The 20,364-nt window shown below is 46.3% G+C and overlaps 1 protein-coding gene across 5 annotated transcripts in view; it reads left to right on the forward strand.

The window, feature by feature from the left end:
- LOC139266719 (solute carrier organic anion transporter family member 4C1-like) overlaps positions 1 to 20,364 on the forward strand; it is a 202,972-nt gene that overhangs the window by 74,862 nt on the left and 107,746 nt on the right. For all 5 annotated transcript variants that reach the window (XM_070884320.1, XM_070884329.1, XM_070884315.1 and 2 more), the window contains exons 5-6: positions 5,083 to 5,179; positions 12,214 to 12,335. In XM_070884320.1, coding sequence (XP_070740421.1) covers positions 5,083 to 5,179; positions 12,214 to 12,335 — 219 coding nt within the window. The remainder of the gene's footprint in view (positions 1 to 5,082; positions 5,180 to 12,213; positions 12,336 to 20,364) is intronic.

Consider the following 20,364-nt stretch of genomic DNA (forward strand, 5'->3'; position numbering starts at 1 on the left):
GCTGGCGATGCAGCAGGGGGCGGGAGCAAATATCACATCCGGGGCGGTAACGGGGCGCTGCGCACCGGATGACGACACGATCTACGGGGCGCAAGAGAGCGAGGTGGTAAGTGTTAGCGCCAGCGCAAAACTGCCAGGAAAGCTCGCGGGCATCGGTGAATTTGCCGTGCCCGATCAGTAACCCCTTTAGTGCCCCGTTACCACCTCCCGCAGGAGGCACAAAGCAGCCAAATTTCTCCCACCCTCCCCATGTCTTTTGAAATAGTTATGTTTTCTCCTGAAGTAGCAGTGGCTGAAGATTTATTCTGTGCACCATGTGAAGCAATATTGTAAATGTGCTTATAAAGAATTAAATACAATCTTGTTACACCTCACGCACAGAGGAAATCATCATCTATGACTCTAAGGGACCGAAATTGCCCCTTCCCTTAAGGCCTGTTACCGCTGGAAATCGGTGGTCACGCTACGGATTGCAATGACCACCGATTTTTCGTGTAGTGGCCGCCATTTTGAAAATACCGCTCCTGTGGTATCCCGGCGGTGACTCGCTCCCCCCACTACCGCTCCACTGCTGCCGATCCGTCCTAAGTGCATCATCAGTGCACGCATTGCAGATGTTCCCCCCACCAATGGCGAAATTCCGCCGAAAAAAATCTTGCTCCTGACGCTTGGTGCCACGAGCAGCTTTTTCTGCCCGTGCACTGAGCTTGAAGTCCTTCTAAAATGCGGCTGCCATTAAAGGGGAGGGCGCACTGTCGCTGGCACCATGCTTTTTTTTTAATAAGAATGGTGGCTTTTGGGAAGCACATCTCAGTCACTGGAAATATCACTGGAATGAAGGTTCATGTTGTCACCTCTAAGGGGAATTTTGCACATTATGGGCTGGATTTTAGGCTTTTCTGTTTTTGGGGTGAATACAGAGGTGGAGCGGGAAAGTTACTGGCCGGGAATAGTCTGCACTTTGGTAAGGAATTTTCGCCATCTGCGCCCTGCGTCAGGGGACGCAGAATGAAGGGAGACGTTGTACACTTTGAGGTGCAAAAATGGGAAATTCACAAACTAAAGTGCCGGGCCATTAGCGCTCCGAGAGAGACCTGGGGAGGGTGGAAAACCTTTTAAAAAAACCCCACAAAAACATTCCCAAAACAATTGCCCACGCCATCACAACACAAATCGCTGAAAAATTAAAAGGACAGACACTCGAACTTGCCTTCAGAGTACTTTACCGTCCTCACTGTCACCGGCATGGTTGGACCGTACTGATTTCCCAGGTGGTCATTGTGGGAGTACTTCCGGGCGGACGGATCGGGCAAGTGGCCAAACTACTGCTGGTGTTACAACTTGAGGCGATACACACCCGGCGCAGCTCTTCCCGGCGGTGCTGCTGAACGCCGCCGCAAAAACGGACCGGAGGATCGCGAAGAGGCGCAGGAGACCTGTACGCCACCTTTCATGCCGCTCTGGGGTGAAACCTGCAGCACAAAGAGCCGGAAAATCCAGCATAATATCTGTTCCCGGTTGCCTCAAATGAGCAGACTTGCATTAAAATATGATTGGGGAGCTGAAAGATATCGACAAGTGTTTAGGATTTTGACCCTTTGAGCACCACTCCCCTACAGAATCATCTCCGACAGGCTTGATTTCCCAAGTTGTCGGTGAGGTGTCTCGCCCATGACCGTGCAATAATGTACTGTCCATGAATTTCCACCCATTAACTTTAGTGGACAGAAAATTAAGGGCATGCTATTACGATTTTCTGTTTTGGCGGCTGGTGTACAAGGCTGGTGGCTGGTGCGAACAGCACAAGCTTGGAAAATCAAGTCCTGTATCTTAACACACAGCAATCATTTCTGTTTAGACTCCAGCACCTTGTTTGGCTGTTCTCATTATTTCTCAGCATTCAAAAAAGTATTTTCTTGCTGGTGGAAATCAAGCATTAGGTTAAAATGGTTCTTTAGTTTATTTCTGCATGTTAACATAAGAACATAAGAATTAGGAACAGGAGTAGGCCATCCAGCCCCTCGAGCCTGCTCTGCCATTCAACAAGATCATGGCTGATCTGGCCGTGGACTCAGTTCCACTTACCCGCCCGCTCCCCATAACCCTTAATTCCCTTATTGGTTAAAAATCTGTCGATCTGTGATTTGAATACATTCAATGAGCTAGCCTCAACTGATTCCTTGGGCAGAGAATTCCACAGATTCACAACTCTCTGGGAGAAGAAATTCCTTCTCAACTCGGTTTTAAATTGGCTCCCCCGTATTTTGAAGCTGTACCCCCTAGTTCTAGTCTCTCCGACCAGTGGAAACAACCTCTCTGCCTCTATCTTGTCTATCCCTTTCATTATTTAAAATGTTTCTATAAGATCACCCCTCATCCTTCTGAACTCCAACGAGTAAAGACCCAGTCTACTCAATCTATCATCATAAGGTAACCCCCTCATCTCTGGTATCAGCCTAGTGAATCGTCTCTGTACCCCCTCCAAAGCTAGTATATCCTTCCTTAAGTAAGGTGACCAAAACTGCACACAGTACTCCAGGTGCGGCCTCACCAATACCCTGTACAGTTGCAGCAGGACCTCCCTGCTTCTGTACTCCATCCCTCTCGCAATGAAGGCCAACATTCCATTCGCCTTCCTGATTATCTGCTGCACCTGCAAACTAACTTTTTGGGATTCATGCACAAGGACCTCCAGGTCCCTCTGCACCGCAGCATGTTGTAATTTCTCCCCATTCAAATAATATTCCCTTTTACTGTTTTTTTTCCCAAGGTGGATGACCTCATATTTTCCGACATTGTATTCCCTCTGCCAAATCTTAGTCCATTCGCTTAACCTATCTAAATCTCTTTGCAGCCTCTCTGTGTCCTCTACACAACCCGCTTTCCCACTAATCTTTGTATCATCTGCAAATTTTGTTGCACTACACTCTGTCCCCTCTTCCTGGTCATCTATGTATATTGTAAACAGTTGTGGTCCCAGCACTGATCCCTGTGGCACACCACTAACCACCGGTTTCCAATCCGAAAAGGACCTATTTATCCCGACTCTCTGCTTTCTGTTAGCCAGCCAATTCTCTATCCATGCTAATACATTTCCTCTGACTCAGCGTACCTTTATCTTCTGCAGTAACCTTTTATGTGGCACCTTATCGAATGCCTTTTGGAAATCTAAATACACCACATCCATCGGTACACCTCTATCCACCATGCGCGTTATATCCTCAAAGAATTCCAGTAAATGAGTTGAACATGATTTCCCCTTCATGAATCCATGTTGCGTCTGCTTGATTGCACTATTCCTATCTAGATGTCCCGCTATTTCTTCCTTAATGATAGCTTCAAGCATTTTCCCCACTATAGATGTTAAACTAACCGGCCTATAGTTACCTGCCTTTTGTCTTTTTTAAACAGAGGCGTTACTTTAGCTGCTTACCAATCCGCTGGTACCTCCCCAGAGTCCAGAGAATTTTGGTAGATTATAACGAATGCATCTGCTATAACTTCCGTCATCTATTTTAATTCCCTGGGATGCATTTCATCAGGACCAGGGGACTTGTCTACCTTGAGTCCCATTAGCCTGTCCAGCACTACCCCCCTAGTGATAGTGATTATCTCAAGGTCCTCCCTTCCCACATTCCTGTGACCAGCAATTTTTGGCATGGTTTTTGTGTCTTCCACTGTGAAGACTGAAGCAAAATAATTGTTTAAGGTCTCAGCCATTTCCACATTTCCCATTATTAAATCCCCCTTCTCATCTTCTAAGGGACCAACATTTACTTTAGTCACTCTTTTCCGTTTTATATATCGATAAAAGCTTTTACTATCTGTTTTTATGTTTTGTGCAAGTTTACTTTTGTAATCTATCTTTCCTTTCTTTATTGCTTTCTTAGTCATTCTTTGCTGTCGTTTAAAATTTTCCCAATCTTCTAGTTTCCCACTAACCTTGGCCACCTTATACGCATTGGTTTTTAATTTGATACTCTCCTTTATTTCCTTGGTTATCCACGGCTGGTTTTCCCTTCTCTTACCGCCTTTCTTTTTCACTGGAATATATTTTTGTTGAGCACTATGAAAGAGCTCCTTAAAAGTCCTCCACTGTTCCTCAATTGTGCCACCGTTTAGTCTGTGTTCCCAGTCTACTTCAGCCAACTCTGCCCTCATCCCACTGTAGTCCCCTTTGTTTAAGCATAGTGCGCTCGTTTGAGACACTACTTCCTCACCCTCAATCAGTATTACAAATTCAGCAATACTGTGATCACTCATTCCGAGAGGATCTTTTATTAGGAGATCGTTTATTATTCCTGACTCATTACACAGAACCAGATCTAAGATAGCTTGCTCCCTTGTAGGTTCTGTAACCTGCTGTTCTAAGAAACAATCCCGATGAGTTCTATGAATTCCTCCTCAAGGCTACCCCGTGTGATTTGATTTGACCAATCGATATGTAGGTTAAAATTCCCCATGATTACTGCCGTTCCTTCTTCACATGCCTCCATTATTCCCTTGATTATTGTCCCCCCCACCATCAAGTTATTATTTGGGGGCCTATAAACTACGCCCACCAGTGACTTTTTCCCCTTACTATCTCTAATCTCCACCCACAATGATTCAACATTTTGTTCATGAGAGCCAATATCGTTACAATGGAACTTTGAACAATACCTGCTTATATATCATTTAAAAATTTTAATTTTCAGATTTAGATGTGGACCACGTTTGCACTCAAACCAATCAAAATGCAAGTTGTAATTACATCCACAATAAGAACAACTTGCATTTATAAAATGCTTTTAATGTCAAAAAATACTCAAGGGTGCTTCAAGGGAGCGTTATCGAACCCTGAGCCACATAAGAGGATATTAAGACAGGTGTAGTAGGTTTTAAGGAGCGTCCTCAAGGTGGAGTGAAAGGTAGAGAGGTGGAGAGGTTTAGGGAGGGAAGTCCAGTGCTTAGGGTCAAGGCAGCTCAAGGCAGGTCTGCCAATGGTGGAGCAATTCAAATTCCAACTATCATAAGACATTTTTAACTTATTATTGTATCTTCAATCCTAATTAAATAAACACCTGCTCTGATAATCCACAGGTATTGGAAATGGTATGTCAGTTCTGGGCCCTGCCGTTGGATATATTTTAGGTGGTCAGCTGCTTGACATTTATATTGATGTCAATGAAGTTTCCACGTAAGTTGTTTTTAATCCTTCGATTCTTCTGTGCTATGTTTTCTCAGTCTAATTGGTAATATTCATGTTGAGCCAGATGACTGATAAATGCTTAATAAAAGAAATCAGCAGCCAAGATATTCCCTGTAATATCCCTATAGTTATATTCACAAAAGCCCCAGGGGCTGAAATTGGTGGACATACCACCACATACCGCCTGCGGACCGCTGACATACCGCCCAAAATCGCAAAATTGATCAAAAAATACCGACATACCGCCCACATACCGCCCGGCGGGAAATTCATCAGTGCCATACCGGCGGGCGGTATGCATACCGTCTACCCACACGGAGGACCCTACAGACTGCCCAAAAGTCCGACATTGGTAGCATACTGCCGATGTACCACCAGAGCTGCACACCATCTGAAAAAATGTGGTTTTATGCCGATGGTGTGTCGGCAGTATGTAAACTGCAATGTTCCTCCTCCCCAGCGATCTATTCCTCCCCTCAGCAATCTATTTCTCTCCCTCCCCCTCCCCCTCCCCCCAGCAGTCTAGTCCTCCACCAGCCCCCCCCCCCCCGCCAGAGATCTAATCCCCCCCAGAGAGATCTAATCCCCCACCCCCCCGGAGAGCTAATCCCCTTCCCGGAGATCTAATCCCCTTCCCAGAGATCTAATCTCCCCAGAGAGCTAATCCCCCCCCAGAGATCTCATTTCCCCCCCCCACCAGAGATCTAATCCCCTCCCAAAGATCTAATATCCTCCCCAAAGATCTAATATCCTCCCCAAAGATCTAATATCCTCCCCAAAGATCTAATCCCTTCCCCAGAGATCTAATCCCCTCCTCAGAGATCTAATCCCCCCCACCCCCCCCCGAGATCTATTCCGCCCCCCCCAAAAAAACCGCGAAATAAATAAATAATTAAATAACAATATATTATAAATAAATCAAAAACACTGCACAAAACAATTAAAAATCTAAACTTAAATGGAGACACTTACCTGCGATCCGACGTCGGTAGCCTCTGGCCTCCGGACTGCTCTTCTCGGGCCGAGAGGGGATGACAGCAGTCAATGGAAGAGCGCGCGTGCGCAGAACTTAGGACCCGACGAGTCCCGAGTCCCAGACAACTTACCCTGCACCGTCGGAGCAGACCGTCCGTCGTACTCCGCTGACGCACTGCTCAGGACTGCCCGGACCAATGTTGCCAGCACTCTACCCCAGCAGTACCGGGCGGTGAAAATTGACCGACCACCACGAGACCACCGAGAATTCGGCATTCCACCAAAATCGGGCCCTTAGACTCAGCTTTTTTGAAGTAAATAACATAAATAAGTTGATCTCCTGTGATATTGCTCAGCGAAAAAAGATATCTCTCTCTCTCACTGTAACTATCTCTCATTGATTCCCACTCTTAAATCATTTGTCTCCCTCCTTATTTCTCTTCTATTTTATCCCCCTCCCCTGTTTTCTCTGGGCTAGAATTCCCATCCATTTGGGCATTGTAATAAATTTGCTTCATTGCTTAAGAGTTCTTTGCTTAAGAGTTCATAGCAATGCAGTACTATTAAGATCTAGTTGGTTTATTAGCAAAAGGTTTAACAATCATGCTACACAACCAGTTCATCCACCAGGCTCACAAGCACATGCTACATCGTAGATTCCCTGAACCCAACTGGCTGGGTTTTTATTGAGTCTTGTGAACATCACATGACTGGCTAAGCCACTCCCAACTCAACAGCTCTACAACTATTTTAATTAAACGATAAAGCTGAGTGCCCCCTTATTAAAGGGGTACTAGAACTGACAAATTAACAAATAAAACTTTGTGAATCTTAAATGGTCAAATTAAAATTTGGTTGCCGGGGTGATGATGCACTCCAGTCCCTCCGGCGCCCACCTCATGCGGAAGGCCGTGAGCGTACCAGTAGACACCGCGTGCTCCATTTCCAGGGACATCCTGGCGCGAATGTAGTCGTGGAAGAGAGGCAGGCAGTCAGGCTGAAGGTCCCCCTCGATCGCCCGCTGCCTGGACCTGTTAATGGCCATCTTAGCCAGGCCCAGGAGCAGTCCTATGAGGAGGCCCTCCAACCTGCCCGCTCCCCTCCACACCGGATGCCCAAAGATCAGAAGCATGGGACTGAAGTGCAGCCAAAAATTGAGGAGCAGCCACTTCAAATAATGGAAGAGGTGCTGCAACCTCACAGAACGTACATACACATGGAACACGGACTCCTCCAGATTGCAGAAATTGCAGGAGCCTGGGAGTCCGTGAACCGACTTAAAAATTTATTGCACGGGACTTCCCCGTGTCTTCCATTGGCGACCCCCGCCTCCTCCGGACGGCAAGATGATGCGCTATGGCGTGTCCGGGCGGCAGACGAGGATGGCAAAATGGAGAGTGTGCAGGAGCAGCCCATACAGTGAACCCCTCTGCGCAGAACTGGAAGGCACGGAGGGGATTTCCCGGAGGTGGCTCAAGTTGTAAGGCGCCGGCTCCCGAGGGAGGTTTCGGGGCTTGGCATCGATGAAGAATTCCGTCTGGACGGGGGTCAGTTCGGATGGGATCGCCCCACGTGCTTGAGCATCCTCGACACACCTAACGGAGTCAGGGCCCTGTGCCATTTTTAGCGACTCGATGACTTTGGCCGTGTGCCGGACGTCGGTCCAGGATAGGCGCCGTGCCAGCTCCTCTGGCTCCATCCAACCCGCTCCTCCGCCATCCAGTAGGTACCTGACCCTGGTCACCTCGCCAGACACAGCCCTCTTCTCCGCCTGCCACTTAAAATCGCGCTCGTGGAGGAATGGATTCCTGAGCAGCGGTTCCCGAAGGGCAGCCGCCACTCCAGATGGGGGAGAACTGCATTTGCAGGCGACCTTGTTCCAGACCCTTATGAGTTCCTGGAAAAAGACAGGCAGCCCCCGCATGGAGGCCTGGACGCCTCCCAGGTTCAATAGCTCTGCAACTATTTTATAGTTGAAACATTAATACAAGTGCCCCCTTATTAAAGGGGGAGCACTAAAACCGACACAATAAACAAATTAAACTTTTGACAGTAAACTAATTCAAATTAAAACTTAGTTGCCGGGGGTGATGATGCACTCAATCACTCCAGCGTCCACCTCTCGCAGAAGGCCGCAAGTGTACCGGTGGACACTGCGTGCTCCATCTCCAGGGGCACCCTGTAACCACGGAAGAGAGGCAGTCAGTCGGGCTGAACGACCCCTTCAACCGTCCACTGTCTGGATCGGTTGATGGCCCCCTTGGCCATGCCCAGGAGCAGTCCTATGAGGAAGCTTTCCGACCTGCCTGCTCCCCTCTGCACAGGGTGCTCAAAGATCAGGAGTGTGGGACTGAAGTGCAACCAGAATTTGAGGAGCAGCCCCTTCAAATATTGGAAGATGGGCTGCAATCTCACACATACAACATAGATGTGGAACACGGACTCTTCCAGACTGCAGAAATTACAGGTGGCCAGGGAGTCCGTGAACCGACTTAAAAACTTATTGCATGGGACTGCTCCGTGCAACACTCTCCAGGCCAAATCCACAATAAATAAAGGGAGGACTCCCACGTAGAGAGCACTCCATTGGGGACTCTCGCCTCCTTCATACGGCAAGATGGTGCGCCATGGCGTTTCCGAACAGCAGGCGAGGATGGCAAAATGGAGAGTATGCAAGAGCAGCCCGTACAGGAATACCCTTCATGCACAACTGAAAGGCAAGGAGGGGATTTCCCGGAGGAGGCTCAAGTTGTGAGGCACCACCTCCCGAGGGAGGTTTCGGGGCTGCGCGCTGATGAGGAATTCCGTCCGGATGGGGGTCAGTTCGGACGAGATCGCCCCACGTGCTTGAGCATCCTCGACACACCTAATGGAGTCAGGGCCCAGTGCTGTTTTTAGCGACTTGATGGCATTGGCAGTGTGCCGGACATCAGCCCAGGATAGGCGCCGTGCCAGCTCCTCAGGCGCCATCCAGCCCGCTCCTCCGCCATCCAGTAGGTCCCTGACCCTGGTCACCTTGCCAAACACAGCCCTCTTGTCCGCCTGCCACTTAAAACCGCGCTCGTGGAGGTACGGATTCCTGAGCAGCGGCTCCCGAAGGACATTTGCAGGCGACCTTGTTCCAGACCTTGATGAGTTCCTGGCAAAAGACAGACAGCCTCCGCATGGAGGCCCGGACGCCTCCCAGGTTCAATAGCTCTAGAAACCTATGAGCATCCTGACAGATGCATACATTACAGGCATGAAAAGGCAGAAAACCTATCTTTCTTTATGCCTCTCACACATTTCTCTTGTTATGATCTCTGTATCTCTCTGACTCTACACTGCCTACCATGCTTTCTATCTTTGTGTCATCGTTTAATTTGGATATATGACTTTCTATGCCATCATCTAAGTCGTTAATAAATATTGTGAATAGTTGAGGCCCTACCACAGAAGCCTGCGGGACACCAGTAGTCACAACCTGCCATCTTGAGTTTCTTCCTATTATCCCTACTCTCTGTCTCCTGCTGCTCAGCCAATTTCCTTTCCTGGTCAATAATTTGCCCTCAATTCCATGGGCTTCTACCTTGGATAACAGTCTCTTATGTGGGACTTTGTCAAATGCCTTCTGGAAGTCCATATAAATAACATGCGTAGACATTCCCCTGTCCAATACTTAGTCACCTCTTCAAAAAATTCAGTCAGGTTTGTCAGGCATGACCTACCTTTAACCAATCCATGCTGGCTCTCTCTGATCAACTGAAAAATTTCAAGGAGTTCAGTCAGCCTATCCTTAATTATAGACTCGCAATTTCCCAACTACAGATGTTAGGCTAACTGGTCTATAATTCCCTAGTTTCCCTCTCTCGCCATTCTTAAATAGCGGAGTGATAAGGCGCTATTTTGCAATCTAAAGGAATGGTTCCTGAATCTAGAGAACTTTGGAAGGTTATAATTGGGGCATCTGAAATGTGCTCACCTACTTCCTTTAAAACCCTGCGATGGAAACCATTTGTTCTTGGAGATTTGTCACTCTTTAGTGCCATTATTTTTTTTATTACTGTTATTTTACTTACGTTAATTTTATTGAGCCCCTGTCCCAGATTCAATATTAGTTTCCTTGGGATTTTCAGCATACTATCCTCTTCTTCTACTGTAAATACTGACACAAAGTAATTGTTCAACATGTCCGCCATTTCCTTTTTATCATTGATAATATCACCGCTTTCAGTTTTTAAGGGGCTAACATTGATCCTGACTACGCTCTTTTTCCTAATATAATTTTAAATATTCTTCGTATTGATTTTGATATCCCTTGCAAGTTTTATTTATACTCCCTTTTTGTAACTCTTACTATCTGTTTTGTGACCCTTTGCTGTTCTTTGTATCTTTCCCATTCGCCAGGATCTGTGATATTTTTTTCATTTTTGTGTGATTTTTCTTTTAGTTTTATGCTGTCCTTTACCTCTTTAGTCGTCCATGGCTGTATTTTTGGCAAGTAGTACTCTTGACCCTCATGGGTATGAACTGTCTCACTTTAAATTATTTTTTAAACATCTCCCACTGGTCTCCTGTCATTTTACCCCTTAACAGATTTGTCCAGTTTACTGTGGTCAGTCTCTATCTCGTCCGGTTGAAGTCGGCCTTACCTAAATCTAGAACCTTAGTAGCTGTTTTGTATTTCTCTCTTTCAAACGCTACGTTGAAGTTGATCATGTTATGCACAGTCAAGGGCAATGAGGATTGGGCAATAAATGCTGGCCTTGTCAGTGACGCCCACACCTGTGAATGAATAAAAAGAAATGATGATCTATTGATGATGCTAACCTTTGTTTTTCTAAAATATAAAATGCTGGAAATGCTCAGCAGGTCAGGCAGCATTTGTGGAGAGTTAACGTTTCAAGTCGATGACCTTTTGTCAGAACTGAAAAAGTTAGAGATATAACAGGTTTACAGCAAGTGTAGAAGTCAGGAAAAGTAGGAGGGGAAGAAAGAACAAAAGGGAAGGCCTTTGATGGAGCAGAAGGCAGGAGAGATTAAATGACAAAAGGGATGATGATGTAAGGCAAAAGGAGATGATAATGGGACAAGGAAAGAAACAAAAGATGGGTCTAGATGAGGTGTAAATGGGAATAGCAAAATCACCAACAGCTGCCGTCCGAAAATATGGGGGTAGAGGTTATGACCTGAAATTGTTGAACTCAGTTTTGAGTCTGGACTCAATTATGCTTTTTTAAGGATGATTTTAGTAATTATTGTCCAAATTATACCTAACATTGACATTAATCCCAGTGCAACTGCTGAAATGAAGTATTGACCACAGTCATTAAGTAAACTGGATTTTCGGCTTTGATGTTTTTGGGGCAATAATGGCGGCGGGGCGGGAAAGTTAGGGCCTGGGAATAGTTTGCTCCTCAGTAAGTACGTTTGGGCAGCTGGGCCCTGTGTCAGGGAGCGCAGCGCTAAAGGAGGCGTTGTACACCTCTCGTAGGGTGTTTGGATGGGAAACTCCCGAGCTAAGGAGCTGGGCCGGGAGCTGAGAGACTCCGAGAGACACCTAGCGGGGGAGGGGGGGAACTTTAAAAAATACCACAAAAACATTCCTAAAACATTGCCCATGCCACCAAAGCACAAATTGCAAAAAAAAATTAAAAGAAAAAACAATCACACTTACCTTAGAGTCCATTATTTACCTCGTCGCTATAGGGATCATTGGAACGCCTGATTTCGTTGCACACCTGGCGCAGCCCCTCCGGGCGGTGCTGCTCAGCGTCACCGCTAAACTGGACCAGAGGATCACTGCGGGGCGTTGGAGGCTGACCGCCCGGCCAAAACACCTCACTGCTGCCATTGCTGCCGCTCCAGGGTGAAAAATGGAGAGGAGAAGACCTGAAGCTCCAGCCCTAAAATCCCTCAGCAGGACAAGAGAAAGCTAATGTAACCAGAATTTGAAAAAAATAGCTGATATTGAAAATGACACGGTTTTGGTTTTGTGTGGTTCTAGGATGTAAGTATGTGATATTGTAAAGAAGTTGTGACGTTAAGATATTATTTTTACTTTTTAGAATTCCTTTGCTGCAAAAAGACCCTCGATGGCTTGGTGCCTGGTGGATTGGGTTTATTTTGTGCTGGATACTGGCTTGGTGTCTGATTCTTCCTCTGACTTGCTTTCCAAAACATCTACCAGGTAAATCACATGACTAATTTGATTCAGATATGAAAAAGACTTGTTGATTTCAAGATAAACCAATTCTAACGTTCTGCCCTCCTAATATCCAGAGCTATAATATGAGGGACGTTTAGGTAGGTAATTGAAATAGCATAAAAGAACATTTATGGAAAAAGTAATCAAAATGATCTGAAACCTGAGTAATTTTGAGTTTAAAACGATATTATTCCCTTACATGAGTCACTGAAAGTTAACATGCAGGTACATCAAGCAATTAAGAAAGCAAATGGTATGTTGGCCTTAATTATAAGAGGTATTGAGTATAAGAGTAAAGACATCTTACTGCAATTATATAGGGTCCTGGTGAGACCGCACCTGGAATATTGTGTACAGTTTTGGTCCCCTTACCTAAGAAAGGATCTACTTGCCATAGAGGGAGTGCAATGAAGGTTCACCAGACTGATTCCTGGGAAGGGGGATCTGTCCTATGAGGAGAAATTGAGTAGACTAGGCTTATATTCTCTAGAGTTTAGAAGAATGAGAGGTGATCTCATTGAAACATACAAAATTCTTACAGGGCTTGACAGGGTAGATGCAGAGAGGATGTTTCCTTTGGCTGAGGAGTCTAGAACCAGGGGTCACAGTCTCAGAATAAGGGGTCAGCCATTTCGAACTGAGATGAGGAGAAACTTCTTCACTCAGAGGGTGGTGGATCTTTGGAATTCTCTACCCCAGAGGACTGTGGAGGCTCAGTCTTTGAGTATATTCAAGACAGAGATCGATAGATTTTTGCATATTAAGGGAATCAAGGGATATAGGGATAGTGCAGGAAAGTGGAGTTGAGGTAAAAGATCAGCTATGATCTTATTGAATGGCGGAGCAGGCTCCAGGAGCCGAATGGCCTACACCTGCTCTTAATTCTTATGTTCTTATATTTGTGTGTGTGCTTATTCAGTTTTATAAAATAAGATGTACTTCATCCAACTGAAATGACTGGAAATATGAAAACTGAAATAATTAAGTTTGCTTAACTACTTGTAATTGTAGGTTTAAAATTGATTTGTAGACAGTACTTTTGTTAATTTTTTAATGTTTAAAAATGTTATTCTCTAAATAAAATGCTCAACGTAGCATGGGCTGGATTTTACGCTCCTGGCTGCCTCTGTTTTTGCCCCAGAGGGGCGGCAATGGCGGCAGTGAGCTCTTCTGGGCAGGCAGCCAGTTTCCAGCGCCCTGCCGCGGTTTTCGGTGCCGGTTTCGGCGGGGCGTGGAGTATTACTGCCCGGTAGAGGCGAGCCGGTGTGCAACACCCCTGGTTGCAACACCGGCTCGATTTTTGACTGTCGCCCGACCCGGAGCACTGCGTAGCGCGCCCTGCTGGGAACGTCTGTTAAAGCAGGTGTTCCAAGCTGTAGCGACTGAAGTGAGGTAAGTCATTTCGACCTCAGGTAAGTGTGATTGTTTTTTCTTTTATTGTTTTTGCGATTTGTGTTGTGGTGACGTGGGCTATGTTTATGTCATCAGTCTGCTATATCTTCATGTTTCTTAGGAACATAGGACTTTGGAGTAGGACATTCAGCTGTTTGAGCCAGCTCCGCCATTCAATGAGATCATGGCTCATCTGCGATCTAACCCCATTCACCTGCATTTGGTCCATATCCCTTAATACCTTTGGTTAACAGAAAGCTATCAATCTCAGATTTTAAATTACCAATTGATATAGCATCAGTTGCCGTTTGAGGAAGAGAGTTCCAAACCTTTATCACCCTTTGTGTGTCGTAGTGTTTCCTAATTTCACTCCTGAAAGGGCTTGCTCTAATTTTTAGACTATGCCTAGAAGCCCCAGCCAGTGGAAATAGTGGGGCTGAAATGGCCTTAAGGCCTCTTAACGCCGGAAAGCGGCGGCCATGCTGCGGAGTGTAATGGCCACTGACATTTTGTGGAATGGCTGCCATTATCAAAATTCCACTTCTGTGCTATCCCGTCGGTGATTCGCCATCCCCTCCACCACTCCGCTGCTGCCGATCTGTGCTAAGTGCATCATCACAGTGCGCACTGCCAATCTACCCCCACACCCGACAGCGAAATTCTGCCGTTAAAATCTTCTGCCCACCCGGCGCTGCCAAAACAAGGTTTTTTGTGGCGGTCCAGTGAGGTTGAGGCCATCTGTAATGGCGGCGTGGCTCCCCTTAAAGGGGGCAGACCTACTGCCAAATATGGCAGGATTCGATATTATCACCGCGCCCGGTCGGAACCCGGTTAGCACCCCGTTACCGCCCTGGAGGCGATAATGGGAGGTGCTAAGGAGGCCAATTTTTAGGCCATTATGCACCCGGACCCCCAAGTCTCTTTCGACCTCAACTATTTTTAGACTTTCACCATTTAGAAAGTACCATGTTCTATCCTTTTTAGTTCCAAAGTAGATGACCTCACATTTGCCTACATTGAAATCCATTTGGCACAGTTCTGCCCATTCACTTAATCTGTCGATATCCTTTTGTAATTTTATGCTTCCATCCACACTGCCCACAATTCCACCTATCTTTGTGTAATTGGCAATATATATGTTTTTCTGTGCCATCATCAAATTTGTTAATAAATACTGTGAATAGTTGAGGCCCCACCATTAGTCATCTCCTGCCAATTTGAGTACCTTCCCATTATCCCTACTGACTGTCTACTGCGCTCAGCCAATTTCCTAACCAGGTTAATAATTTGCCCTCAATTCTGTGGGCTTCTACCTTAGTTAACAGTCTCTTATGTGGGACTTTATCAAATGCCTTCTGGAAGTCCTACAATCTAAAGGAATGATTCCTGAATCAAGAGAAATTTGGAAGATTATAGTTAGGGCATCTGCAACGTTCTCACCTACTTCCTTTAAAATCCTGGGATGGAAACCATCTGGTTCTGGGGATTTGTCACTCTTTAGTCCCATTATTTTCTTCATTACTGTTATTTTACTTACATTAATTTTATTAAGACCTTGTGCCTAATTTAGTCTCCTTGGGATTTCTGGTATCTCTACCTCTACTGTAAATACTGGCAGCGGAAGGAGCGTACAACAAACCAGAAGCCCCACCCACTCTTTCCTTCAATGACTATCTGTCCCACCTGTGACAGAGACTATAGTTCCCGTATTGAACTGTTCAGTCACCTGAGAACTCACTTTTAGAGTGGAAGCAAGTCTTCCTCGATTTCGAGGGACTGCCTATGATGACGAAATACTGACGCAAAGTAATTATTCAATATGTCAACCATTTCCTTATTATCATTGATAATATCACCGCTTTCAGTTTTTAAGGGCCAACATTGCTCCTGACTACCTCATTTTCCTAATATAATGGTTAAAACATTTTATTTGGTATCTCTTGCAAGTTTCCTTTCATACTCCCTTTTTTCTAGCTCTTACCATCTGTTTTGTGACCCTTTGTTGTTCTTTGTATCTTTCCCATTTGCCAGAATCTATGCCATATTTAGCATTTTTGTATGCATTGGGGGTGAAATTCCATTGCGCCCCTGTTTGAGGGCAGTAACATCCGGGAGGCGGGACATTTTGCGCTAGGCACGGGCTTCACTTCCTTTCTGTAGCAGTAGTGGGGCGGACGTGTCGGGAGCGGGGCGCAGTGCTATGCACTGGGCCTCGTAGTGCTGCTGTGTAGGAGGGCCTCTTCTCTTCATTAAAGGGAAGGGCCCAAGTTGCAAACTCTGCAGTGGAGAAATAGGCCTCCCTGGACCACCAGGGAGTGGGGATGCCATGCCAACAACCCGGCACTCAAGCAGAGTGGCAGGCTGACCGATCGTGGCACGGACCCTATGATCGAAGTGCCAACAGGGCGCAGAAGAAAGGCGTGAGATTTATTTTTTCAATGGCTGCCACCTCCCCTTTAAGTATCACCCCGCTAGCGGCCTGCCACCCAGTTCACGTCCCCTGATGCTGTCGCTGGCATCGCTCAGCACAGTTTCAGGAGGCGATACCCAAGTTAGGGTCCGGGGTGATAACAGGCTGCTGTGCACGGTGATGGCGTTGTCATCGCCGGCGCAACTGAGCAGGGCGCTATATGTTACCGCTGCCGCTAAACTCCTGCGAAACTGAGTGGGAGCCGTTAGCGATGCCGTGCCCTGCCAAAAAGTCATTTGCACCGCGGGCGCTAACGGGAGGCGCAAATTACTCCAATTTCTAGGCCTTGATCTTCTTGTTTTATTCTGTCCCTTACATGCGTGCAACCAATGAACAGCACAGGTATCACTGGCTTCACGCAGCAATCATTTAAAATATTCATGCTGTCTGCATCGCAGTCAATGGGTGTGGGTTAAGCGCGCATCCTGATCCCGCCCCCCATTTGGTGCCTTATCCAATTTAACCCCCCACTATCTTAATGTGTATTCAGCTTTCATTATCTAAGCTTGACCCAATGTCCTAGATCCTCTGTTGATAATAAACATCTCTCCGTGATCAGTTTATTTATTCCCTTTAACATCTTAAATAGCTTAATACAGTCATCCCTAAATATTTTTGAGGCTGTGCTGATGAAGCTCATTATACATGCTAATTTTATTTAAGTTTTACCCTCGTTTGATCTTGCCATTAATGGTGAAGAATCTTGCCCCTAATGTTAATAATTAATGACCTCGTGGGAGGTATTAGAACCAAAAAGCCTAAGGCTATGTGAGAAAATAGAATGCTCTTAGGAGCTGGATCTTGTTCAAAGACTTGCAGTTACTTAGCAACTTAACAAATGCATGACGCACTGTACCACAATTAAGAATTTAGAAAAGACATGAAGAAGCAATATTAATCAGTTAAGCATTGATAGAAAAGCATTCTCCTGTGGCATAACAGCAATAGCTAAAATAAATACCTTGAGGTCAGTAAGTAAATTAAGTGGATGTCTCCCCTGTGTCTCGGTGACCAGAATTGGATATAGCATGCAAAGTGCTGTCTGATCAAAGCACTGTAAAGTTTCATTATGACTTCCTCTGAATTGTGTTCTACTGTCTTGGCTACATAGTTCAATATTCTGTTGGCCTTGATGATTGCATTGCTGCATTGGTTGGACATGTTGAGTGTGGAGTATGCTTAGATCTTCGGTGTCTTTCAGCTTCATCCTTAGCCATTCTCCATTTATCCATTATTTGCTGGCTATTGTGTTTAAAACAAACTGATTTATTTGACACATATACAGCATATTAAAATCCATTTATAGGGCTTATTAACATCAGTATAAACAAACCCCAACGGCCATAATTAACATGCTGGATGTGATTAACAGCAACAATAGAAGCAGAATATAGATGAACAACCTTTTCCCAATATGACTTTGCTGGTGTTTCAGCAGGTTGGATGACTGAGTGAATTACTTCCCCACATGCAGCAGTGTGAACATGCTGGTATGTTCTCTTCCCAGTGTGAACATGCTGATATGTGACCAGTTCAACCAGGTAAACCTTTTCCCATAGTGAAAGCATCATAAAATGCAAAAAAAAGGATGAGTACACCAAATTGTAGTTGGTGTTTTCTGCACAAGATGCCTGATTATAAATTCTTAAGAATAAACCCTGAAGCTTCTAGACAGCTTTGTAAAGTTTACCAATATTGGGCTACACAGTATTGTTAGCGTGGAGTATTTGGGGGACAAGGCAGAACAGTCGAAAGAAAGTTGTATTCTTCATTTCATTTTTGTTATGCAAGAGCTGCTAACCTCAGAGCTTAATATAGCCAACACGGCAAAGGGAATCTGACTCTAGAGTTTGGCTTGACCATTGGACCACTGTTATTAGACTGGACATCAGGATGCATGGCTATGATGACACCTAACAAGTCGCATCAAAGTTCTTTTTCCAGAGTCAGGATATCACACTTTCCTGAGATGTGCACCTATTCACAGACTAATAAAAGTCTTCCAGACTGCAACAGATGGATTCAAGCGACAAAGGCCCTGAAAATCCAAGCCAAGTTTCTCTCATTTCTGGGAATTTCTGCCCAAAGTGTGGTCTCCCTGTGCCTGAAGTTCTCCCTTTTCCGGCTCAGTAGGAACCAAGCGTAGTCATCATCATAGGCAGTCCCTTGGAGTCGAGGAAGACTTGCTTCCACTCTTAGCTTGAGTTCTTAGGTGGCTGTACAGTCCAATACGAGAACCACAGTCCCTGTCACAGGTGGGACAAACATGGTTGAAGGGAAGGGTGGACGGGGGGCCTGGTTTGTCACATGCTCCTTCTGCTGCCTGCTCTTGATTTCTGCATGCTCTCGGCGATGATACTCGAGGAGCCCTCCCGGATGCACTTCCTCCACTTAGGGCGGTCTTTGGCCAAGGACTCCCAGGTGTCGGTGAGGCGTGAGTCTAGGGTCGGCGAGAGGCCTATAAAGACCGCGAGTTCAGCAGTCGCGGGGTGCGTCGCTGAGGCGTGAGTCCGGGGTCGGCCCCGCGAGTTCAGCAGTCGGGAGGTGCGTCGCTGAGACGTGAGTCCGGGGTCGGCGAGAGGCCTATAAAGGCCACGAGTTCAGCAGTCGGGAGGTGCATCGTTGAGGCGTGAGTCCGGGGTCGGTGAGAGGCCTATAAAGGCCGCGAGTTCAGCAGTCGGGAGGTGCGTCGCTGAGGCGTGAGTCCGGGGTCGGTGAGAGGCCTATAAAGGCCGCGAGTTCAGCAGTCGGGAGGTGCGTCGTTGAGGCGTGAGTCCGGGGTCGGCGAGAGGCCTATAAAGGCCCAGCTTGTGCAGCTACAGGGAGAAGGCAAAAAGAAGTAGAAAGAAATAGAAAGGTGACTTCACAGCCAAGGGGGTAAGTGATTGGCTGGTGATTGGTGAGTAGTTTTCCTTTTTTCTCTTCTATATCAGTGAGTAACTTTTAGCATTATTGTTGCCATTTTAAGTTAATCTAAGGGTTAAGTCATGGCAGGAGAGCTCGGACATGTGTTATGCTCCTCCTGTACTATATGGGAAATCAGGGATGCCTCCGGTGTCCCTGACGACTACGTGTGCGGGAAGTGTATCCGCCTCCAGCTCCTGACGGACTGGGTTGCGGAATTGGAGCTGAAGGTGGATTCACTCTGGAGCATCCACAATGTTGAGAATGACGTGAATAGCATGTTTAGTGAGTTGGTCGTACCGCAGATAAAGGGTCCATAGCCAGATAGGGAATGGAAGACCAACAGGAAGAGCAGTGCAAGGAAGGTAGTGCAGAGATCCCCTGCGGTCATCCCCTGAAAAACAGATACACCGCTTTGAGTACTGTTGAGGGGGATGACTCATCAGGGGAGGGCAGCAGCAGCCAAATTCATGGCACCGTGGCTGGCTCTGCTGCACAGGAGGGCAGGAAAAAGTGTGGGAGAGCGATATTGATAGGGGATTCAATTGTAAGGGGAATAGATAGGCATTTCTGCGGCCGCAACCGAGACTCCAGAATGGTATGTTGCCTCCCTGGTGCAAGGGTCAAGGATGTCTCGGAGAAGGTGCAGAACATTCTGAAAAGGGAGAGTGAACAGCCAGTTGTCGTGGTGCATATAGGTACCAATGACATAGGTAAAAAACGGGATGAGGTCCTACGAGGCGAATTTAGGGAGCTAGGAGCTAAATTAAAAAGTAGGACCTCAAAAGTAGTAATCTCGGGATTGCTACCAGTGCCACGTGCTAGTCAGAGTAGGAATCGCAGGATAGCTCAGATGAATACGTGGCTTGAGGAGTGGTGCAGAAGGGAGGGATTCAAATTCCTGGGACATTGGAACCGGTTCTGGGGGAGGTGGGACCAGTACAAACCGGACGGTCTCCACCCGGGCAGGACTGGAACCAATATCCTAGGGGGAATGTTTGCTAGTGCTGTTGGGGAGGAGTTAAACTAATATAGCAGGGGGATGGGAACCTATGCAGGGAGACAGAGGGAAATAAAAAGGAGGCAGAAGCAAAATATAGAAAGGAGAATCGTAAAAGTGGAGGGCAGGGAAACCCAAGGCAAAAAACAAAAAGGACCACATTACAGCAAAATTCTAAAGGGGCAAAGTGTGTTAAAAAAACAAGCCTGAAGGCTCTGTGCCTCAATGCGAGGAGTATTCGGAAC

The sequence above is a fragment of the Pristiophorus japonicus genome, chromosome 1 (genome assembly GCF_044704955.1).
Source record: "Pristiophorus japonicus isolate sPriJap1 chromosome 1, sPriJap1.hap1, whole genome shotgun sequence".
Taxonomy (NCBI): domain Eukaryota; kingdom Metazoa; phylum Chordata; class Chondrichthyes; family Pristiophoridae; genus Pristiophorus; species Pristiophorus japonicus.